Source organism: Rhea americana, unplaced genomic scaffold (genome assembly GCF_003343005.1).
Source record: "Rhea americana isolate MKP2758 unplaced genomic scaffold, rheAme1 scaffold_2, whole genome shotgun sequence".
Lineage (NCBI taxonomy): Eukaryota > Metazoa > Chordata > Aves > Rheiformes > Rheidae > Rhea > Rhea americana.
Genome location: NW_028186149.1, coordinates 6,635,864 through 6,660,875, shown reverse-complemented (window position 1 = coordinate 6,660,875; position 25,012 = coordinate 6,635,864). Strand labels below are relative to the sequence as shown.

Here is a 25,012-nt window from a genome sequence, read left to right as displayed (position 1 = left end):
AGGTGACATACCAAAAAAAAAAAAAAAAAAAAAAAAAAAAAAAAAAAAAAAAAAAAAAAAAAAAAAAAAAAAAAAAAAAAAAAAAAAGGTGTGTCATAAAAATCCAACCTGAATTCTACTGAAATTTGTGCAACTCCCCTTCTCTCCCCCAACAATTTTACTGCAGTAGGGTTTATGCATGGTTTTCCTTGACACGTGCAATTAGTAAACTAATTCGCAACTTTTCTCAAAGTATTCAATATATATTTCAGGAAGAAAAGTATAATGCAACCAGTAAATGCAATACCTTTCAGTTGTTAAATTTTGATATGCTACATGAAGTAAAAAGTTCTAGGCTACACCTCCTATATATTGTTTACTATACTATTTTAACAGAGCATTTGGGATACATTAAGTATGTTTAAAATTGTCAGAATCTTTTTTTTCTAATTATATATACACCATAAACATGAACAGTTACAAGATGTTAACTCTCATTTGAGATAACAGAACACCTCCTGATTTGACGAAAGTGGGAATTAAACTTACCCCTTAAAGTTACAAGGAACTCACTGTTTCTCTATCTCTGAATTTGTATTATAAACCTGAGACAGAACATGTCCAGGGAGTTAAATACATGCCTTTATTGCTGGAAATTAAAACAAATTTTATTCAATTCAATTGTGAACTTCCACATTGCAATCAGACAGGAATTATCCACATTAATGCACTTTAAAAAGCAGTACAGAAGAAGACTAACAATACCACAAGCCTTCTAGAGAAAAGGTAATACCTCAAAGTTTCCTAGAAGGCTAAGACTTGTTACTGGTGGAGCACTAGAACTTAGAAATGGTTTCCCATGGCTGTCTGGATCACTGTCTCTGTTTATACATTGTTGAGGGCTATTTAAAAAGAAAACAGAATAAGTATAAAGCACGAACACAATTTGCTTTTGTTTTCTGGGTATAAATAGCTTTAGAATGTCACAGCCATCGCCCATCCATGCAGCAGACTCTCAGATATAAGGAGATTTCAACATTCATCTCAAAAGATCAAGACTAGCCATCCCTAGCCTATGCTGGAGCCACCTGAGCATCTTTCACATCACTGACAACAGCAGACATAAATTCTTTCTGCTAGGTCAGCTAAGACAATTCTGAAATGACTTCACGTCACAGAGAAGCAGAACAATCACATACGGACATTTGTTTTCATAATATTTAAGTTTTTGGGATGATTAAAAAAAGATAGAAACCATACCAAATTAAGTTTATCCACCTTTGTTGCATATTGTCAGATGGTGATGTTAGTTTAATGGATAAAAAGAGAATCATGAAAGAAAATCTGTCCAACTAATGTGCCATTGTAAGGGTCTGAAATCTAATGTTAGTCTGCTCAACTACAACAAAATTTGAAAATAATTATTTCAAAATCATGAGTCTTTTGAAAAGCACCCCCACGTTCTGTCTTTGTTAACTTGCTTTACTGCTGCATACAGGTATGTATAGACATTTTATTTCCAAACAAATTCTCAAAGTTTCTCATTATTAAAATATACCTTCTTGTGGACAAGCATTTCAACCGTAGCAGGGATGAGTCCAGATCAAAGCACCCAGACTGTGTTTTCCTTTGAGGAACCTCAAGAGGAAAAGAACGTGTTAATTTGAACACTGTATCTATAGGAGACTCTATTCCAAGTTTGACAAAAATTTTAATGGCATTACAAAATTATAAAAACAAGGCAGAAGAGTCATTTTTACATATTCTAAACTTAGTGAAGAAAATTCTTGGATTATTTAATACCAATACTGTAAATTCTGATTAAGAAAGACTAGCTAAAAACATCAATCTGGTCAACATAAATAGTCAGAAGCTTTTAGAAGAATATGAAACCTGAACAACAAAAACTAATTCTACCCCAAAATCACTGTACACCTCATTTAAGAAAACAAACACCTCTTTGGAATGACAGAAAATATTAAATGTAAATAAGTTGTATCAATTTCCATCAGAAACCTCCAAAAATACGAAATACTTTACAATGCACCAAATAATTAAATATATATGTTGATTACAGAACATCAATCACTCCTTCTCCATTTTTAATTGAGATTGCCTTTTGGTTTAAAGGTCCCAAATAACATACCAGAAACTATATTTTCCCAAGGTCTGTCTGCCTTGTCACAGCATTTTATATTACCTAATTGGTCAATGACATCTCTGATTACGGAAGAATATACCTTACAAACAGTTCACAGAAACAAAAGCTTTAGAATAATAGACTATCGAGTATTAATAACTCACACAAAAAGTCTTCAATGACAAAATAAGCTAGCTCATATTTAAAACATTAAGCTTTAAAACGCTTTCTTTTATGCTCTAGAACAGCACAAAAGCATTGTTCACTGTAGAATTTTCCAGTATCAATTTTTGTTAGTCAGTATCATAAACAACTAACTCTCCAATATTTTCATCCCCAGAATTAGCATTCAACTTCATCTGAGTGTTAACTCTCAAATTTCCGCTAGCAGGAGTATTTGTCCTGTGTCACTGAAAGTAAAAATAAACAATTCACATAGACGTTTCTGTCAAATTTTCTACAATACACAGGTATTAAAAGAACAAAGTATTTTCTTTCTCATTTAGAAGCTGTAATTTCAAAATAGCTTACAGGACTTGAAAGTAGAGGCAATCCAGTTCTGGGATGAAAAGCCTTGGTTGAAGTTCCATCCAAGGATCGAAAATTGTGTTTCCGACATACATTTGTGTTTTTGAGAGATGGTATTTTCTGTGACAGCAAAACAAATTTACTCATGGTATTAACGGGCTATTTCAAGGGTCTATCTAGCTAATACTTGGCTTGCTTTAGCAGAAAAGAAAGACTTCTCAACCAAGTGAATTTACATCCTGCTAGCATTTTAGGAAACATTCTGAAGAAGTTTCCTTTTGACTCTGTGTACAATCACTGAAAACTGTTCACTTTTTAATCACCACATATCACATGCAGACAGTGCTATAAAGAATGAGATGTCTAACTGCCTCGGTTAGAGGAAGCAGAATTACAGGAAGTAGAACGCAATAATGCTTTTCTAAGCATTAAACATAAAATTAAGAATGTGTGTATGTAGGTTGCTACAGGGACAAACTTCACTTTGACCTCAAAGCATACAAGAATACCGCACTATTTCATATAAAGTCACGCATAAATCCCTCTTGATACTGACTCTTAGCAAATCCTGAACACACTCACAAGTTACCTGACTAACAGCAGGTAATCCATTTACTCCTTTTATTCGTGTATTTATTTACCTGCACATCTGGGTTTTTCAGTCGTTCACATTTTACTAAGCAATCTTCTATAGATTTCTTCTGAGAAGTGCTTTGTAAATCAAGGCCTATTGGGTCTTCATTCTCATCATGTGCAGTTTTATTTTTATCTTGTTTGTTTTTGTTTTTGAAACTATCATGGTCTTTGTTTAAATAATTTTCAATACTAATAAGTTGAGTATTTTGCTCATAAATATTTGGTTTTTTTGAGTCTCTATCTAAACACTTGAGCTCATTTTTGTGCAAAGAGTCAGATGCCTGCATCACAGTTGCTTTTTTTGTACCTTCAAGTATTCTGCATTTATCTATCTGTAAATTGTTAAAATTGACGGTGCTATTTTTCTCACCAATGACTGTTCGTTCTTTAAGTTTATTTGTGCAAATCTGTTCATCAATGCTGCTGAAATTTGAACACTGTTTAATTCTATTGGTTATTTGGTCTTTCTGTGTATAACCAGAATGTATCACTTCCAATTTATCTGACAATTCAGATTTATTTTCTTTAATACAAGATGATGCATGCATGTTAGTAAGTGAATGAGAAGTTCTATTTGAAGTCTGATGAAATGCATTTCGGACAGCTTCACTGGGTTTTGTTAAAAGCAATTTTCTTCTTGCTTGGARTTTTAGAGAAGCCTTCACTTCACCATCAAGTCTAGAAGGACTAACAGGAGCATCAGGTGTTCTCATCCTTGATTTACTACTATCTTCTGTCAAAGAAAAATCAGATTTAGCAAAAGAAACAGAAGATCTTTCCTTGCCTTTCTTCAGCAAATTTTCATCTTCGTACGTACTTCGAAAAATTTTTGAAGAACCTGGGCTAGTTTCATGTACTTTGAATGGATGCCCAGTAAGATGAGAAGTAGCTGGATCACAATGAATCAGGTGTTGGGCAATTCGTGCTATCATCTCCTGCCGCTCCTGAAGCAGAGAACCTATCAAAGGATTGCTCTCTCCCACAGACTGATGGTCACAGTGGTTCACTGGAACATGAGAATCAACCAGCGTGATCTCTGGTATTGTTCTAGTTTTACCTTCACCACCATCATCTGGTATTGCATTATCCAAGTTGGCAACAGAAACAGAGGAGGTTTCCTTGCCTTTCCTTGGCAAGTTTTCATCTTCATAAGTACTCCGAAAAGCTTTTGATGTAGTTGAGTTGGTTTCATGTATGTTGAACGGACGTCCATTAACTTGTGAAGTAGCTGGATCACAGTGAATCAAGTGCTGAGCAATTCTTGCTATGACTTCTTGTCGCTCTTGAAGCAAAGAGCCTATCAAAGGATTGGTTTCTCCTGTGGATCGATGAGAACAATGACTATGTGAAACACGGGAATCAACCAAGGAAAAGGATTTAAAAGTCCTGACAGATGTTTCATGAGATTGTGTCTTACTGTCTGCTGTAGCATTACAGCACTGAACTTTAGACTGTGAGGCTCCAAAGTCAGATCCAAGACCAGCAGATGGAAAAAGTTTTAAACTTCTGATAGATGTAGTAAATTCAGGTGACTTTTTTACATTAAGTAGGCCTTCAGGTATCATTGTCCATGTTTGCTTCCCACACACGCGCTGCAAACTAGACATACTGCATTGTTCTACTGCARTGGAATCACTGCGCTGATGTAATTTATGCTCTTGCATCCTCTTCTCATAAAAGCTAAGGTTGCTGTGAATACTACATGTCAAAACTGGGTAGTTAGATTGTCTAGGCAAGGACTGGACGCTGACTTTCAAGGCCACATTGTGAGAAACATTAGGAACAGGAAATACATGTTCAGTTGGTGTCTGGGAGAATGTCCATTGCAGGTCTACATCTGCAGCACTTACTCTGAAACAACAGAAAAGCACTTTTACAGAAATTAATACAGACTTCATTAATCTACTTCATAGCACAAATTTCTGAAACAAAGTGTTAAAGACACTAGCAACTCTCATTCTCAACTCTCATTCTTTGCAAGGTAAATAAATTACATAAAACCATCAGAACACCTGGCCCAACAACATGCACCTTCTGAAAGCAAACAGAAAAACAAGTAGAAAGAATGACTTTAAAATTACTTGCAACGATCTGCAAACAGCAAACAATTTTTTCTGGTTCAGACGTACCTGTACAGGATGTTACGAGGAACAGCACCATGTGAAACACTTAGCCAAGCACTTAACTGAGAGAAGAAAACAAAAGACCGAACAGCCAGTAAAAGGGTCTTCTCTTCAATAAATCGATCTCCACTTCTAAAATATATTAGAAGAAAGAAGTGGATGTTGGTAAAAATATTCATAGAAAAATGAATTTAACAAAATCAAACATTCTTTCACAGAAAGATCTGTTGCTGTCCTCCTTCCTTTTTCCACTTGCCTGTTCTCTCCAATTACATTATCATCACTCAGGTAGAAAGCTAAATGCTTTCCAACACCCTGCAGGAAATTCCAGTCATAAAAATGTACAGCGTATTATATTGTTAGGATACTCTGTACTAAAAACTGTAAGACAAATTTATTTTCAGATTTTCATTCTGAAAATAAAATACAGCTGGATCAAGTAAAACAATGAAACCCTTCAGTGTTTTAAAAATCATAGAGCACAATTTGTTCCTATGTACGTAACAACTTAAATACTTAAGTTGTTTAAAATGTAAGAAATAATGCACAAAAATTACCATTTCCAGCTAGCAGCATTTTTTTACTCCATTTTACACAATGTACATTGCAGAAAGTACGAGCAAAGGCAAAGCAAGATTAAAAGATGCTCAGTTTTTACTGGTAAATAGTTGTTCTATTAGATCAATCATAATGGTAAGGGATCAATTTAAAAACACTGACAAACTAGTTTAGTAAGTTTAAAATGGTGAGATTCTTGCAATTATCAGCTAATCCTAATATCCAACTTACTGTCGAGGAACTGGTTCCAAAATCCACCTTTCTAACAACAATGCATCTTGTTTGATTGCAGGATCATTTAAATCATTCCCCTCAGTGTTAGGCCCTTCATCACTATAGCAACAATCTGGAAGTAGCATCACTTCTACCATGATTGGAATATTGTTCTTCCACAGCAGCATAACCTCAGATCTGGTTCGCCTAGCTTGGCGGCACTGAGGGAAAGAGAATACGTCAACACATGCAAGCCATAAAAATACGAGCCAGATTTAAATCTAATTTAAAAATGTTTTTCAACGTTTTGGAAAGGGTAAGGGTCAAATCCTGTACAGAATATTTTACCAAATCATAGATAAGATTCCAGAGCTATTAAATGAAAAATAATTACCAAACGCATTATTGGTTGCAGTTTGAGCAACTTCTGTGCAGAAGTTAATATAAATAAATTTCCCCAATCATCACACTTTTCTGCATGAACAACTTAAATTCTCACAGCACTTCAGACATTTTCCTTGAGCTGTCCTAACCTCACTCCAAAACACTTGACTATTTAGATTTGATCATATTCATGTTTTTGGATCTAGCCTTTCAGTTACTTAACTTCTCAAGACTATCTACAAAAGCAAAAAGTGTAAAGCAAGTGAATCTATCCTAAAAAACAAACAAACAAACCCACAAGAATGCTAGTGCTTGAAATTTTGCATAATAAAGATTCAAACAGGTACTACATTCAGACAGTCTTACAGAAGTTTATATTCAAGAACAAGAGTACTAATGATCTAATTTTAAGGAAATTATTATTAGTACTGTACCGGGTTACATACTTGCATAAACACAGAAATGACAAAACAGTTGCTATTCAGTGCGTAACTGAATTTGCTAGGGAGTTTCTCAGTTGATCTTAATCACAATAGCAAGGATATACTCCATGTTACTTATAATAAAATGGATATCATCATACCTGAGCCAGCTTGTCACTGCATTCATGCTTAATTGTTGGTGGCTGACTTGATTGTGCTGGAGGGCAATGAAAACCCTCTGTTCTACCCTTTATGGAATATTCAGGTGTTCGACCTTCAGTAATCAACAAGGCCAAGGACACCAGGAACTCCTCAGCTTCATATTCAAAGTACTCATCTAAAGTATCTGTCATTTCAAAAAAAAAAAAAAAAGACATATACTGTGCAACAATGCTGCGTAACAAGTATTTAACTGTTTGCTGTCCCTACAGTTGATTCCAATTTATATTTGAAACATTAACTATATAAAATGGATGTTCGTATCAGATGACTGCATTCCTATAAGCTCAAATTACTGTACTATCATAATGTATCTTTATTTCATACAAATTCTGAAATACTCTAATGAAAAAAACTCACGTAGTAACTGCTCAAGTAACTAGATCTCAGTGCTGTTAAGAAATAATTGTGTTGTAAACCACAGCTGAATCATAGCTTTTCTAAAAGGAAGGAAAAAAAAAAAGTTGCTTGGGTTCTAATGGAGGAAAGCTAGGGACAGTATGACTTGGCATCATTAATGTCATGTGACGGATATAAAGGGAAGCCACAATACATAACATAACGCATTCAAAATTGAACAGGAAAAAAAATAGAAGAGCTACTTCTGTAAGGAAAAGTGGGACACAATGTTCTTTAAGATCTGTATTGCGAATTCCTCCTGCTCAGAGCAGGGGTGACTTAAGAGAGTTCCATTTTTAGTTAACATTATCAACCTTCCCACAGAGAAAAGGTTCATGAGGAACATACAGAGTATTCATTGTTTTGCACAATGTTCAGTCCTAACTAGTGCAAAGAATTAAAACTCAACAAGTTTCAGCAGACAAAGCACCAGCTGGCATTGCTCTTCATAAATTACCCTGACAAACTCAATTCCAGCAGATACATGATGCAGCAGTCCCCTTGTTTTGTGGTACTTTATAGAACCTCCTTTTCCTCCTCCTCCTCCTTCGTCATCAGGATGTCACACATCATCCATACAGATTCCAGAGTAATTAGATCGTATCAATCCCTGTGTCCTCAGATACTTTTAAGCATCAAAATGCTTTAGTTACTCAAGTGGTTACAGAAAAAGTTCTCTTCCTATAAAGCTAAAATATATTCACTTCAAAGCCTATTTTAAGAGCAGTGAAGAAAAGTAGGCAGGGGCAAGGCTAGCAGGGATTCTTGTGTTTTTTATGCTTTAGGTGAACAAAAACACATGATATCTTCATAACTTCAGCTTAAGTTTCCTATGTTATCCACCAAAACAGAAGTGCCAATAGGTTTAGAATTAATTTCTATTCATAATTGTTTTGATTACTACACCTAAAATATTCCTCCACTCAGAGAAAAAAAAAATGGTCAGGAGGTAGTTTTTGTCCTCACTCCCTAGTACCACGTCATTTAGCAAACATGGTAAGACAGACTTGAGAGACCTACATAAAAAGGGGATGTAGCCAACAAAAACTCCAGTTAAATGCGCAAGTACCCGCATATGCAAGTTCTAAAGTGTGTAAAACTAGCTTTTACATGTACGTATTTGCCTAGCCCAGGCTTGCGTTTCACGGACCCCAGTGCTGGCAGACTATATGGAGAGCTGCACGAGGTAAATAAGATAAGTAAGCTTACTGTCAGGAAACTAAGTTCGTTTTATAGGAGTCCATGTCTTTACTGGATTTTCTTCCCCGCCTTCTTAAAGGAACACACTCTTCTATAGGCAAGCAGCACAGATGAGAACAGGACACAGGGATCTGCCTGTCTGCTGTGGGTGCCGAGCACTCAGGATCAGCGAGGGGGCACGAGGTCCCAGAGAGGAGGCTCTTGCTGCCCAAGCATCTCATCTGGCCAAGGCCAGCCCTCAGGCAGAAGAAAAGCCAGAGGCAGGCTGCGGCATGGATGAATTACCATTCATATAGCTCCATATAGCACATGGACTATACATTAAATCACCTGGCATGAGTTAAAATGGTTATTCATCTGACGGATGACAGAAAATTACCAACCAAGCATGCCAGAAAGATTATTGGAAGAGTAAATAAAGAGGACAAGCCACTTACGTAGTGATATGAGTCACCTACAAAATTAAGCACCTGCAATTTTTTTTTTTCCAGTTAAAAGGCTGGTCAACAATAGGGGAGGTATACTTGCAGAACAGGGAAGTAAGATTTGGGGAAAAAAAAAAAAAAAATCAGAAAAGGACTTAGATATTATAACTGATAAAAAATAATTTGCAGTATTATCCTGTCGCCAGTAGAAGCATCATGCTCAACTTTATACATCTAAAGGTCAGAGTAATTTTAATGAAGTCAGTCACACAGGCAAATCTCACTACTGCAGTACTACTTCTACTCTGATGTGCAAGTTTCAAAAATCTAGAAAGTGTTCAGCAAGAATTACAAGAATTGCATCAGGATTAGCAGACCAAGCAGAAGGGGAAAGACAACACTCATCATTAAGAAAGCATTTGAGAAATTCTGTTTAGTTAAAATATGCAAAAACATTCTGGCTTTCAGGAAAAAGGCAAAGAGCTTTGATCAAAATCTGTGCTTATGCAAACAGATCATATCTAAGTCAAACATGTTTTACTGTAACAGAAAAGTGCAGAGTAAAAGGTGATACCTAAAAAGTTACATTAGAAAAAACTAAATAGCAAGTAAAATAGACATGACCTTTAATTAACAACTTACCACACAAAGCTCTCTTTTTATAAAAGGAATCTATATCTGATCAGAAGTTTTTGGCCTTGACATAAATTAACAGATACACCCTATTATCTGAGTGGTTATGTATAGCTGGTTAGGTTCACTTAAAAAAAGAAATTGAGAAGAAGAAACAGAGAAAAGAGAGCAAAGAGAGAGCAAAGAGAGCAAAGAGAAAAAAAATCTTTCTTTTTGCATTAAAAATGCTACAAGATTTATATTGTATGCTTGAAATATTCAACTTTCATAGGTATTCTGAACCACAAACCAACTTCATGAATTTTACAGAATATAAAAATATCCAAATACAATATCCAAGTAATGATAAAGCAAGGTAAAAAAAAATCTGAAATAATCATTACTCAATATACAGAATACATAACTGATATTAGTTTTATAAACAGCTAAAACTTATTTAAAGTTTAATTTGCAAACATTGCCTATCCTCCTGTATCAAGCTATCCTCACCATTCCCTTATACTCTACTTTTATTATATAAATCTAAGTTTAGCATTTAGAGAACTACTATTTTCAAAGCAACCAACTTCTTGGCTTAAGGATGGAAAAGAAGACCAAAATAAAGCCAGTTAGAAAGATGTATTTGTGTTGTCTGTAGTTAAAAATACGATGTCATTTCAAAAATAAAACTGCATCCAGTTAAAGAATGAGAAACACCAAATATTGAACTAGAAAATGCTACCGTTTTCATAACGGCATTATACAAAGACAGGGCCAACAACTTAGAATTACGTCAGCAATTTAACAAGCGAGGCATTTGATTTTGTTTTTAGTTTTTTCTTTAAAGCACAAAAAGCAATCAGTACTAAGAAATATGTTTTTGTATAAAAATTATGTGGAACATTGATTTTCTTGATTTTCTTTCTTTTTTTTTTTTTTTTTAGCTCCACTTGACTGGAATAAATATATAGCAACTTTTAATAGTTTTCATAAAGGAAAGGACTATAAATACTGAAAAGCCTGGCAATTGCTCCTACAAAACAGACACAGATGATGCAAGTTGATGCAATTGAGCACAAGGGTGGAAAGATATTTATAGACACAGCAAACTCAGTGTTTAGTTAGAAAAAAAGTCTGTTAGTGTGTGYGCTGTAATCACCTGCTTTTGTGTACAAATCAGTCACGTTTAATGCACACATCATATACTGTGCATAAAATAATACTATGAAAACCTATGATTAAGTTTTACTATCTTCTTATTGCAAAAAGTTCTATTTCATAAAGTTAAAGATAGTTCTAGATTTTAAGAGTAAGGCAAGGATTCAAGAAATTACTGTAAGGAAATGAAACAATGTAAATATTTGACTAACAGCTTCTCTTTTGGAATTAGAAACATCTACAGATGCTCCAGTTCACTAATTCCATGTTGTGCTTCACTTCAAATAAAGCTGCCCTTGAACCTCAGAAATTCATCATTTTCTGAACGAAGTTATGCTGTGTCTGCCTGTTACAAACCCATAACTTTATCTGAAGTCACACAGTTCAAAAGCCTTGCAGTATGAAGAACTGAAGTACAACCTAAGCCCTCAAGTGTCAGTCATGAGCAAGCCCACTTCCTTCAAGAAACAAGCTATTAGTTAAATTTACGTATATTCAAGCAAATGCAATGAAGTGGCTATTCACCGTAACTTAGAAGTACTCCTATATAGATTTTGTTCACGCTGGCCCCGTCTTAGATTGCAAGACATCTGTAAGCTTGGAAGTATGATAACCATTATGAAAATGCCAGCAAAGAAATCCACTACCTCATCTTACTCTTACCTCTCCTTATACTTTCTAGGGTATCAAACTGAACTTATCACAATAATCCAGCTGTTGGCAGGAAATGACAGCATAGAAGCTTTTAATTAAGATTGATGCATATTTGCTATTCTTTGAAGAAAACTTATTAGAAGCTGTAAGTAGTGCTGGATCCACTTAGTTCTGCATAGGAGAATCAAGAAGAAATTCAGCCACTTTCATGTCATTATACTAATTCATCATTAGAAAAACAGAATAAAACATGTAACTGATAAATAAGAAAAAAAAATTAATTAAGATTCAGCTACACAGTAGCCAACGAAGTTACTCTGGAATCCAGAGCAACAGAAATTAGTCAACACTGTTTCCTATATTCCATTCTGGACTGCAACAACTTCCCCTGTATATAAAGAAAATTTACTGTGTACTTCTGCCACGTATGTCTCATAACATTCAAAACTAATCTTGAGTCCATTTTACAATAAACTGACTTATCAAAAAGTAGGGATGGGAAAAAAGTGCAATTTAAATAATGAATTTTACTAGAGCTTCTTCAAACAGCTGAGTAAGTACAGAAAGAAAATCTGGGTGAGGAAAACCAGTTTACCTCATTTAAAGCTTAAGCTGAGAACATAAAATACAGASTGTTAAACTGATCTGGGTGTTGCCATAGTACTTCCTGCACTCCAGCTAACACCCTATTTGCCATAATCATACCACTCACTGAGGTGGTAGTCTTCTTCCAACTGTAGTTTTCTATTCTTACCTAGCAACATCAGTTTAACCTGCTTTTCTTTCTTTTTTGACTTTAAAATGAATTATAGWTCCAACATCTACATTTTGATCAGGAAAATATATTTTATGAATTAATAGACTGAAGGGATTGTCCCTGAACAACACTATTTAAACTAAACTTGAGGAAAGAGGTTTCAGGGCTTTTTGTTTAAGTATTTACTTCCAAACCATTAAAAGTGTGTGCAAAAGCTTACCAAAATCCTACCATTATGGCCTAAGTTGCACAGTAAATTCCCTCAATATCAGAATTGCATCCAGAAATATGTTTTTAGTCATTTTGATCTTTGCATGTTTTCTCTTTATTGGACAATAAAAAGAAATACTCAAAAACAAATAATGTAAGACAAAGTATTTCTTGCTCTGCATCAATTTTACTCATTTCAAACCCCAGTTCACTTTCAGTTGCAAGACAAGTCATGTTACCAATACAGCTCTTCCACTGCATCTGAACAAAGCTGAAATGTCACTGTAAAGCCGTAAGACTTTTCATGCCAACTTTAAAAGARATGTTTAGAATTTTAAATATACACAGGTTAGAGGGACAGAACACATGCATTTTGCTGATCCCTAGACTTACCAGTCTACAGTATGGGTTACAAAAGATTACCAAGTCAGTGTTTAACCAACATGCTATAACTAGACAGGTAGCGAAAGTTAAGAGGCCTTTTGCCTCAGTTAAGGCCCTTAATTAAGCACATACTAATTTCTGTCTTCTGTTCCTTAGTACAATCATTTCCAAGATGGCGATTTGGTTAAATGTGACCTAAATAAAAATCCTCTTGAAATTATATAATAGTGAAACAAATACTGTGCATCAGGAATAGACTAAATATCTTTTTTAAGGTTCCCATTCAATCTCCTCTAGCTCTTTTTATAATTCTTTTCTTTTTCCTTGATTAGCTGACACTGGCAAAAATTAGGTTATGTTAGAAGAAATTGTATGACTTGATTAAACTATCTGATCGAAAAAACTTAAAAAGCACGACAAAGYAATAGAATTTGTAATTCTGCAGCTCAAAAATGTTATTTTTCAGGTATTTTTGTTAGTCCATGAAAGGAAAACACTTAGAAGACATCTTTCAGAACAGGTATATGTCAACTRCAAGTATAAAGCAGATACTCAATAGATTTTGCAGCTGAAACAGGAAGCGAGTAGAAGTTTTATATCCAGCCTTCACCCTCAACAGCAGCACTGATTTGCCATCATCACAAGGGCACTAAGACAGTTTTTTTTTAAGACTATACTGAAAACAAATTACTACAATGATCCCATTTTAAACTCTCATTCTAGCTCACAGGAAGGAGCAAAGAAAATGTGGAAATCAGACTTAGGCTAGTTTAAAGTCATAGCCAGCATAATGTGAAACTACATCCTAAACACTTGTTCGGTGGAGCTGAAAGAATTGGGGAAGATGACAGCATATCAACCCAAGAGAGAAAATACAGCATACTTAGGCTTATATAATACAGGAAAATTTCTTCCTAAGATGTTTTCCAGAAAAGTGATTAGGTATTCTTATTTTTTGAAATTTGATTTTTCAATAGGAGTTTGTTTTGTTTTTTTAATACATACATTCTTTCAAACTTCCTTCACTAATCAGTGAAGGAAGCTTTCAGCAAGGCTCCCACAGACAAGGTAACTTTGGAGATGAAGACTGATGACCAGCTTCTCTTGTTACTCTCTCCAATTCAAGAACCAACTTAAGAGCAATTACATGGCTGATGACATACAGACTGGAGGCTTTCATAGACTTGTTCAGTTTTATTTTAACTATAAATATCACAATACATTAGCTTGAGATCTGTCCTTTCTTTTCAAAGGAAGCCTAGAAAGTACATACTTAAAATAAAAAAGGGGCATGAAAAAGGCCTAAGTTGCACCTCTTTCTGAAGCTGTATCATCTATATGACAGYTGTAGTAATTGAGTACTGGGTGGTCTAACACTATTCAGAAATCAAGATATCCCCCCATTGAACAGGCTGACAGTATCTACGTATCAAAACCTAGCAGTGATTGTGGATACAGTGACTGTATTTCTATTATATATAAACAGTGTATCAGAAATGTTGAGGCTCTAAACATGCACAAGCACAGACATAAGCTCCCTTCTTAATTTAATGATATCCAGCTCGACAAAGGTTCAACTATCTGCAGACTTCTGCAGTATTTTATAGAGATTGGTTTAAAGATGTAAAGCAATAATKTGCAGTAACTAATCAGTCTAAAATGTTACTGGAACAGAACACTAGACTGCTGGTTTTTTTTTTTTTTAAAAAAAAAACAACAACAAAAAAAAACATGTATGTCAATGCTTGGAAGAACTGCCAAAGCAGCCCTCTACTTGAAACACTGTGTCTGCATCCTGTGCTGACAAGACTGTTATCAAAATGTTATTCAGCAGGTTGTTCCTCTTTAGTTCACAATTTTCACCATATGTGCAAACACCTTTAGGAACAGCATTCTTAGTGATGTTGGGTTAGACACGTCAAAAAATGTTCGTTTTTAAATTTTCCCCAYTAGTTTAAAAAGTAATCTCTGACATATTTCAACAATTTTCTCATCACCTTAAACATTCACTGGGCTTAGAAATTTTGACAGCATACTTACATGCTCTTGTGCTTACTTTACTGTGAATGTGAATACTGATTAAACAGTATTAAAGTAGCTCTCAACTCTCTACATGATCGAGTGAATGGTTCAGAAGGTCATTAAGGGCTGAACTGTAATGGAAGCATGTGAAATTCCTGACGGAGAATGCCATCCAAGCTATGGGTGAGCATAGGTTTCATTTTTTCTTCAGGTGTTTTTCTTTCCTATGATCATTGCAATAAAAAGAGCAGCTACATCACATGACATCTGTTTCAGACCATAGACTTCTTGAAAATAAACCAGAATGAATGTGACAAATGCATCATGAAAGTAAGACATCTAAACTAAAGACATCACTTTTGAGTGCAATTAACAGGGTTGCCGTAACTGTTAAGAGTTGTGGATAAACATATCTGGGAAAAAAAAAAAAAAGTTTTTTAGAATTAGGGGCTCAAACTCTGGCAAATGTTAATTAAACACTCAGCCTTCAGAACAATACAGGTGAAGTTTGCAAGTACTAAAGCACTTGGCCTTCAAAACAGCTGTCACAGAGCATTTGACTGTTGAAAGTTTTGTAGACTAATCTTCGCTTTAAATCTATACAAACTATAAAATGCCAAAAAAAAAGAGACTTTTGATAATCTTCTTTGGACTTTGAAGTTGGGAACAAATAAGCTACTCTGAACTTCAACAGGAAATGCAGTGTGCAAATTAGACATCACTAGTTTGTCCTTCCTAATTTTTCTCTTGAAAAATGTCTCTTTTCAATGTAGATAAAGATATTGGAAGACAGCTTCCAAAGACTACTGAGAAACCTCTAAAGCATGTTGAGAATCCCCTCAAAATTAGCATATTTAAAATAGATATTGTAATTTCTAAATTTTTAAAACAAAATAACTCTGGTAAGCCAGGAAGGGAAGGTATGTATGTGAGGGTGCATCTACATGTTTGGGAAAGAATAAGAAACATTGATGATCTACCCAAGTTTTGAAGGAAGTAGTCGACTCTTAAGTCACTTTTTCAATAACCTTTTAAAGCTACTGAGGCTGAGGCCTCCTCTATGCAAGACTAATTATGCCATTTTTTTCAGTGGCAGGAATTTTCCTCACCCTCTAGCTGTTTCACTTCTCAAACTTCTGGTATTACTACTAGCATTATAATTTTGCTAAAAGTGCAAAAGAGRGACTATCAGCAATATACCAGCACAATGTTACACTCTGAGGTCAGAAAGTAGTATCTTTTGTTATGGGCACACAGCAGTGCTGTCTTAAAGGAACCTTTAAAAATTATTGTTTAAATACAATATGAATGACAAACAAAGTGTTCAAGGATGGTAGTACTTGGTATCCAGCTCAGCTCACATCCCTGGCTCAGTTAACCTGATATCTAGATTAGCTGAAAATGAATTTGTTTATTTTTAAATTCCAGAAGAAATGATATCCTATACAGTCTTCCACTTAAAAGATCCCATCTGCCAGGAATTAAAAAACTACAACCGAGAAGTAAGGCATTTTTACTTGAATCCAAACCATCAGAACAATTATTTCAAGTATCTAGCCTCATTTCACCTGTGCCAAGTACTGAATAGTTTGACAGTTGCAGGTTTTGTTCCTCTCTGCGCTCATCCAGTCTGAAGAATCACCGGAAATCTAGTTCTGTGATACTTATCTTATAGTTCAGATTTACTTTAAGATGGGGGGGGGGGAAGGAAAACCGTAGTCTGGAGTATTCAGGTCTTCTTAGGGTCTTCTTAGGTTCCCCCTCACTCCATCTTGAAAAGTATCTTTTAAAAAGCAAGGTCCACTTGAACACTGACATACTTGTTTACTTGCAAAACTTAAGTGTTTCCTTTCCCTCTACTCTTCACTCAATCATCTCAATATTGTTATATTGCAATTTTGAAGATTGTAGCCACTAAATCCCCTATTGGAACCAATGACAATATTAAAAATAATACATTATTTGGAAGTGCTAAAATTAACACTATTAGAGCAAGAGTAATTGTGATGTATTCATAACATATCTGTTCAAAACAATTCTCCCTCCTCAAGGGAAATATTGAGTTCACGGATGACTGCACAGTTATTGGCACTKTATAAAAACAGGCACAGCAAAGGCCAGTGTGCAGAAGTATCCCTACACAGCTCTGACCTTGAATCACCCATCATCCCTGGCCTCCACTCAAAGTTTATTGGTTGCACGTGTGTTTTGTAACACCCTGTACTGCATATTCTTAGAACATACTTTCCAGAGAATCCAAGGAACAGGATTCACCCTTCCTCTACCATTTTCAAACCAAACTTATTAGCAAGCAGTATCATCCTGCTGCTTAAGATAAATTAGCAGTCTATATAATAAYTAAGGATTCAAGCTCTACATTTACATGCCTTTAAGATCAGGTGATCTGTGTATTAATATACTGAGCAATAAACTATTAGGAAGAAAAAAAAACACAGTACACTGCAATAATGATGTGAAAACAAGCACCACATGAAAGAATAGAAGTTTTTATCTAGTCAGAGYTCAAGGTTCACCATAGCCTTTTTTGTATTTTGTACAAAAACAACTGACACAAGCAGATAGGTAAACAAAAACTGAGTCTTCATTTCCTCCTTTATAATTTGTCAGTAAATATGTATTTATCAAAACAAAAATTTAATCAAAAGTATGCATCAGTTAAAAAAAAAGAAAAGGTCAGGGAACAGCAGAAAGTGTATTAACTCATAAAGCAAATATTCCAGGCAACTTAAATCAGAAGATGCCAAAATGACTTTCTTTTAGGGGAAACTGCCCAAGCTGTACTCAGCTTAGAAATGTCAAAAAAAACTTAGTACCTGCAACACATCAGCTGCTAGCACAGTTTAGCCAATACTAAGGCTTCATCCAGTTGCCAGGTTTAACAGATATAAATTATTGTGAACGCTCAAGCCAAGCATAAAATAACCCCTCTGCCACAAATATTAAATAAAAAAGTGCCTGACAGCAGCATTTGTTTTGKTGCTCCTTTGTTAACAAAGAAATTTATAGAGGTTTTCTAAACAACAAAAAAAAAAGTGAAGGAAGACTTCACTGTTATCAAGTGAAAGCCATGCATAATTTTGTTTCAGGGAGAGGATCTCTTTTTTAAAGAAAAAAACAACAAAAATTTAAGAGTAGAAGGCTACAGTCAAAAACATTTTAAGTCTACATTTAGGAATAAATGACTCATTGAATTACCGTAAACAACTATTGTTTACAATTGGTTATCTTCAAGTACTAATAAAAAATATTTGAGAGATTTTAAGTATGGAACTTTCCATATCATGTAAATTAGTGTCTGATCCTGAAAGAACCAGAATCTGACATAGGAATCAAGTAAAATAACATGCCGTCTTTATCCACAGGAAAATATGTAGACTGTRTTCAGTACACCCTTCCTGTTGGGTTCACTGTCCTGTAAGTGATCCCTAGGAAACAGCACTTAGGGAATAAATAAAGCACAGGAACATGCCAGGTATGTGCTTTCATATCCTTTGGACAGTGTCTGCCCTCCTGAATATGCTTCTGGAAGGCCCGTGATGACATGGCTCAGGTCACTGCCACCAAGTGGGGAAAACTGTCCCCCACCTTGCAGAGAGAATTCCCACAGCATCTGTCAGTCACCCTGCAGCCCCACAGCAGTGGCATGGGGCAGAGGAACCACCAGGCATTACTTGCACACACTGGTCACCATGAACCACGAATCAGACACGGACACTTTCCACAGAAGAATTTACAATTCTATGTATTATCATTCCACATTTTACATTCAGATCTGCAAATCCTATGTTTACATTCTTGAGAGCAATGAAGTTCACTTACTTTCTGCCCAGTGAGGCCCACACCACAACAGCTGGCTTTCAGCTGGCTTTCAGTACCTGGAGCTGCAGGGCTTTAGGAGATGACTGCTTCTGTCTCTAGGTCTATACAACCACTCTGGCTAGTCTTCTCCCTCCTAATGCTCCACTTGGCATGCCAGAGTCCATTGGCTACTACACACAAAGGTAACATGGACTTCAAATACAACTTCCCTTTTCCAAAGCACTGTACGACTAATATTCAGATGCCATCTATCCTAATGCAAATTTGATACAAGCGTGCGAATACAGCTGTAAATAGCAAAAATCTACTGTCAGACCATATCCTTGCAGCAGAATAATCTTTTTTTTTTCCTCCTGACGAACTGCAGAAGAAAAATGCGTGAAACTTAGATTTCCACATAGATAAATTCTTCACAATCCACATTATGATTAAGGTGAAAAAAATCCCTGCCAGTTCTAATCTCTGGGTCTAGGTAGAGCCCATGTGAACATCACTGACCTGTTAGTTGGCAGATAGCAGTACCTCATTTGCCTGCTCTGGGAAATAGCAGTGATACCTTTAAAATTTCTCATTGAATTAATCACTGAAAAATGTGAAAAAGATTTAAAAAAAATGCCTTGCCAACATTCAACCTTRCAAGTGAAGTATATATGATTGGTGTCTAACAGGATATCACATTTTCCTGTATATTTTCCTGTTGTTCTTTTTTGATTGTCATTCGTCTTTTTGCATTTTTCTGCTGACATCTTCTTTCCTAACAAGCAAACTATTTTTCTCCACTTTCAAGATCTTCCATGGCTTACCATCATTCCTGTTGTCTTCCATTTGCTATCACAGTGAACTTTTTCTTAAATTAGCCCTTTGACACTAACTTCTCCTACAGACATGCTAGATTTTCAAGACCATTAATTATCCTTCCTATGTTGTTGTGCATAYTTGGGAGGAATACACAACAGACAAAGGGCAAAATGACTCACCCTTCAAGCTTTTGTTACTGTGATAAAGTTTGTTAAACTGAGATCTCAACATAGAGTTTATCTGTCTGATCAGTACTATTCCTTTGCTTTCTCACAAAATTCTGTTGGAATTCACTCATTTCTTGTTTGATAATTAAAGTTTGAGATGAGGATGGTCTTTTTGTTCCATATTTGTTTAATTATGTGACAAAACGTGGCCCAGGTACCCGAGTGTGACTCTGTATCACTGACCAAAAATAATCATCATGTAGGAATTCCAGGAATTTCCTTTCCTTCCCTCAAAAGGTAGCATTATGGCTGACTTACATCCTTGGAGGCTAAAGAATTCCTAAAGCAAGAATTCCTTCCTTTAGATGATCAAAACAGCAATATGATCAAAATCTGCAAATACACTTTGAAAAGACATTGGCTTAGTCCACTTCTATACCAAGGACTCTCCATTTCTATAAAGAAACCACTTTCTTCCAGCATACTCTCTCAGCTTCCAGTAATTTGCAGCAGATTCAAAAATCCCCTTTGTTTCACACCAAAGACGCAGACAATTCCTACAGTGCTCCACGACCAGCAGGGCCTTCAAAGCCCTCTGTMGCCCACCCACTACAGGCGCTCATTCTCCTGCAGCGACATTCCCCTCCTCCCACCAAAGACAACGCAGGTCTGGCTRCCAACTGTAAGTTTGAAGGCCATGACCATCCCATGAACTACAGGTTCCACCTTGCTTCTTTATACCATTTCCAGGTCAAATAACTCCTTCTCCCTTTCCTTCCCCCTGCAATCCTATTCTACTTATAGTAATCTAATATTCATGTCAGGTTTAATGGAAAGGACTCACTTTTGTATTTAAACTGTCAGGAATTTTAAGTATACAGAGTACTTGACATCATCTTTCAGAAAGATCTTATGAGAACTAAAATAGGCAAGGCTTCTAGGAATTCATATCCAAGTCCTCTTAGTTTATGTTTTCTCTTCCAGCTGGTACRCTTTGCCTTTTAAAGTTTATTTTATAGCTGTAACACCAACAAGTCATCTTCAGTTCCATAAACTTYACTACAACCAGAAAAATGTGTAGCTTGCCGTGGTAACAGTGAGGAGTTGCTGGGTCAGGATGCAGAAAACTTGTTCTGGTTGATCATTTGCATCAGGAATTCAACCATCTGTTATTAACTATCAACAGTCTTGCTTGTTATCACTGGTGCTTGCTATTTAAGCTTGCAGAATGAGTCTCCACACCTTGACTCCTTTATAAAAGTCCTAAGAAATGAAGAGTCATCTGAAAGCTTAATTATCTTTCAAGCAGTACTACAACTATGTCCTAGCTTGTTGGTTGATATTCTCCCTTCTTACCAAGAAAAAGGCATAAACTTAGGCAGATAGCATCCTCTGAAAGTAGGAGCTTTATTCTCAGAGAGATTATTCTGAATAGAACTGCAGTAAATGATGTGGTTGAACTTCAAAAGAAACTACATCCCTTCCATTTAAGCATATCCAACTATATATTACAYTTCCTAATTCCATATCATCCCTTGGTCTTCTATATCTGATCTTCTCAATATTGAAGAAAGAAATTAGTTTCACAATTTTACTTCAGAATATGAATAGCATAAACTCAACTATGTGTTATTAGCACAGAAATAATGCCTTCTGTCCTCTAAGAGAATCTGAAATATATTCATCTACTAGCTGTACACATTTTTAAGAAAGAAAAAATCTTAGTTCTCATATTTCCAAACTCAATTTTTGATTTGCAAATTTTTAGTACATCTTGACTTCCTTAACTTCATTCAAAAGTATATAATCCAAAGCAAAATACTAACTCTGTCCTARAACAGTAGGTCAGACTTGCTGCTCTTCACTCAAGCTCTCAGAAATATACACTGRCAAAAAGAGAATAATATAGGACCATTTTTCTTTTAGTGTTCCTAAAGCTATTTCACAAAAGAGCAAGCAGGCCTTTGGCAAACAGTACTTCTTTTCGTCATTTAATGAGGGAATAGCTGCATCTTCTATGCTAAAAGCATTGTGCTCACAGGTTCGGCCAGTGAACAAGTCTCATATCCCTCAAATTTACGAAATGAATGAAAAAAACTAAGAAATATTTATCTGCAAATATGGAAAGGGATTTGTAGAGCATCAGAAGACTAATCCATGCATCCAAAYAACAACATGGTATTTTCCAGGCCAGTCTTTCACTCAGATGACAAGCACACCAAAAATCTGTTACATGCACTAGCAATCTCACTGTGGAAAGAACCAGTGCAAAGACAGAAGTAGCTACGATGCCTTCTCAGATTATCCTAAAATGAGAGATTTGGTAGAACAAGTAGACACGCACAGAACTGATGTGCCGCAATGGTTCAGAGATCCAAGCAACACTCTATCAAAACAAGAGTCTAGACAGTTTCACTACTTCTAGGTCAAATGAGGACGCAACTTAACAGCCTGGAAGCATCTAAAAAGGTTTTTCTTTCAGYATATTCAGGAAAAGCCTCCATCACAGAAATTCAACTTCACACGCAAAGGCTTAGTGAATTAAATCCAGGGCAGCCTTCTGACTACCAGCCCAAGTCAACTCCAGGGATTTGATTAAGCCCCCAAAAGCTATCTAAGCATTGATGGCACATTGAAGACCAACATAATCATACTGGGGAAGAGCACTTAAGCACATTTTCTGCCTACATGTGAGGCACTTACTAATGCTGCTGGACTGCTTTTTTTCCCCCCACAAAATACCTGAAAAACAAGAAAGGGTGAGAAACAAAACAGTCCARATGTACTGTTAACAATAAAACTTTTAAACAATATTCATACAGAGAAGAGATAGAAACACTTAAGAATCCAGTAATTTTATTTAAAAACAGACAACACATTAAACACCAGTTATATAGTATGCAGGTTAAGTAGGAGTTGGTATATTCTTAGAACTTTATTACAGCCATCATGTCAGTTAAAAAACACACCTACAGCTGGAAATGTATGCACTACTGTTGTAAAAAGAGAACTAGCTATCAGGCTACTTAAAAAAAAAAAAAAAAAAAAAAAAAAAAAAAAAAAAAAAAAAAAAAAAAAAAAAAAAAAAAAAAAAAAAAAAAAAAAAAAAAACAGAAAGAAAGCAAGGAAAATTTCATCTGGGAAAAAAAAAAAAAAAAAAAAAACAGAAAGCTATTTAATGGCATAAAATCTGACCTCTTCTACCACAGTTCTTCTGTTGCATTCATCTTCTCTTTATGCTTTCTTCATCCCTCAAAACTTTTTGATGTTACAACCTGTCCATTGTCATCTAAGTGGTGGGTAATTTATCTTGTGAAACCTTGTCAGAACATGTTTGACCACCCAAAATTCTYTTAGCTAGCAAGGCTAGCAAGGCTACCTTCAGCTTCAACAGGTTTACTTCAGTATTTGCAGTCCAGATTATTTAGAAGGTGGGGTAGTGGGAAAGGAATAAGGCTAGAAGACCAAAAAAAAAAAAAAAATAACGGTAGTTCTTCATCAGAAATGCAAGAACTTAGAAAGAACAGGGATGAAATTGATGATGGCAGAGTACTATGAAGCTCCTCAGGTAATTTTTCCAATTTTATTAGTCTCCACCTACCAGGTCTACATTTAAGTGGTTAAATAGTTACCTGCAAAAGCAAAAAAGTTACAGAAGAGACAATATATACTTCTCATTTTAAATTCTTCTTGGAGAATGGCCAGGCCCATAACATTGTTTTCAAACTTTAGTTAGGAGAATAAGTGAGGATAGCATTACAACTCTCAAGCTGTGCAGAAAAAGTTCATTTAAAATGGACCCCCAAACTTGCTACAGAATTATAAACAGAACAAAAGAAAGTTTTTGATAGTTTTAGACTAGCATTGTATCACACACAGTAAAGCTCTATTATTTACAGATTTCCTCAATGTAGTTCATTTTAGAAAGCTTTAATAGTCTTCTGGTATTCAAAAGAATGTTACACAGAGTCAAAATGTAATAGAATAGGGGGCCGGGGCCAAGAACCTAGTTTGCCTCCTCCACCCCTAATACACAACAATCTGCTACACAGATTCAATACAGCAGGCATTAGATTAATGCATTTAAATTTAATAGTGCAATAATTATAAAATTTAATTTTGTTTTCTCTTAAACAATTCCTTCCTGCCTTTTAAAGCAAGGCTTCAGTGATCTACAATAGATATTCCCATAAAAAMCACACAAGTGCAATAGTGGGATCGTTCCTCCTCCTCTATCATAAGATGGAAATCTAAAGTCACAAAGGTCATTTAAGCTARAGCTCTGGTACCCTTCAGACAAATACAAACAAGTTCTATATCCAGAAAGAGGATATATGTAATTACTTAGTCTGAACAATATTTGCATTTTCAGAGAACTTCTCTGTATAGAGTTACTAAAATAACATACTGAACTCAAATGCTGAATTGAAGATTATCCATTCCTTTTTATACATACAGTTGTGCAGCCAATAATAAACTAATTAAAAGTATCTCTCTGTTCTTGGTTGCCAAAAAAGTTGATGTGTTTTCATCAACTTCATTTGCCTCAAGACCAATAAATGGTGGGAAAGGACTGGTAATGCCTTTATGTGTTTTTTTTTCTAGCAGAAATCAAAATACTGTAATAGTTTCCACCAGCCAGAGGGAAGAGGAGGGGAGAAAAAAAGAGAGAGAGAGAGAGAGAGAGAGAGAGAGAGAGAAAGAGAACTTGACCTACATAACAAGACACATAAGAAACTCAGTTAAACTAAAGGGATTTGGGTAGGGGGAAGGGGGGGGGTTACAATGAGAAGTCATAAAGTTACATATGGCTACACTAACTGCAACCCTTAGTAGAGCTGACCTTTAACAAATGTCTCACTTTTAATGCTTAAATATATCCCCCCTCACGTCCTGGGCTATTTAACACTTCTGCTATTACATAACACAATGGATGTTACCAAGAGCTTTAATTTTTAGGCTGTCCATTACTTGTTCCTTTAAATTGAAGGGAAATTAAAAAAGTCAGTAAAATTTAACCTCAGGAGACACAATGGGCATATGCTTCGGTCTGGGGTTTTCTTAAGGAACTGCAGATGAAGTACAGCATAATTCCTGAGCTCAGCTGAGGAGACAAGCATTAGTACGGAGCAGTTTTTAATCACCCGGACCGACAGCACCACGGGCCATGGCCGCCCGGCCCCG

The 25,012-nt window shown here is 35.6% G+C and overlaps 1 protein-coding gene across 2 annotated transcripts in view; it reads right to left on the bottom strand.

The window, feature by feature from the left end:
• The window catches only part of ATOSA (atos homolog A), a 46,413-nt gene that overhangs the window by 9,921 nt on the left and 11,480 nt on the right, over positions 1-25,012 (bottom strand). For both annotated transcript variants that reach the window (XR_014895640.1, XM_085303382.1), the window contains exons 2-8: positions 7,145-7,329; positions 6,196-6,398; positions 5,413-5,538; positions 3,289-5,134; positions 2,651-2,767; positions 1,538-1,617; positions 773-881 (exon numbers count right to left, since the gene is read on the bottom strand). Coding sequence is in view for 1 of the 2 variants with exons in the window: in XM_085303382.1 (XP_085159508.1) it covers positions 773-881; positions 1,538-1,617; positions 2,651-2,767; positions 3,289-5,134; positions 5,413-5,538; positions 6,196-6,398; positions 7,145-7,329 (2,666 nt within the window). In the remaining variant the exon portion in view is untranslated. The remainder of the gene's footprint in view (positions 1-772; positions 882-1,537; positions 1,618-2,650; positions 2,768-3,288; positions 5,135-5,412; positions 5,539-6,195; positions 6,399-7,144; positions 7,330-25,012) is intronic.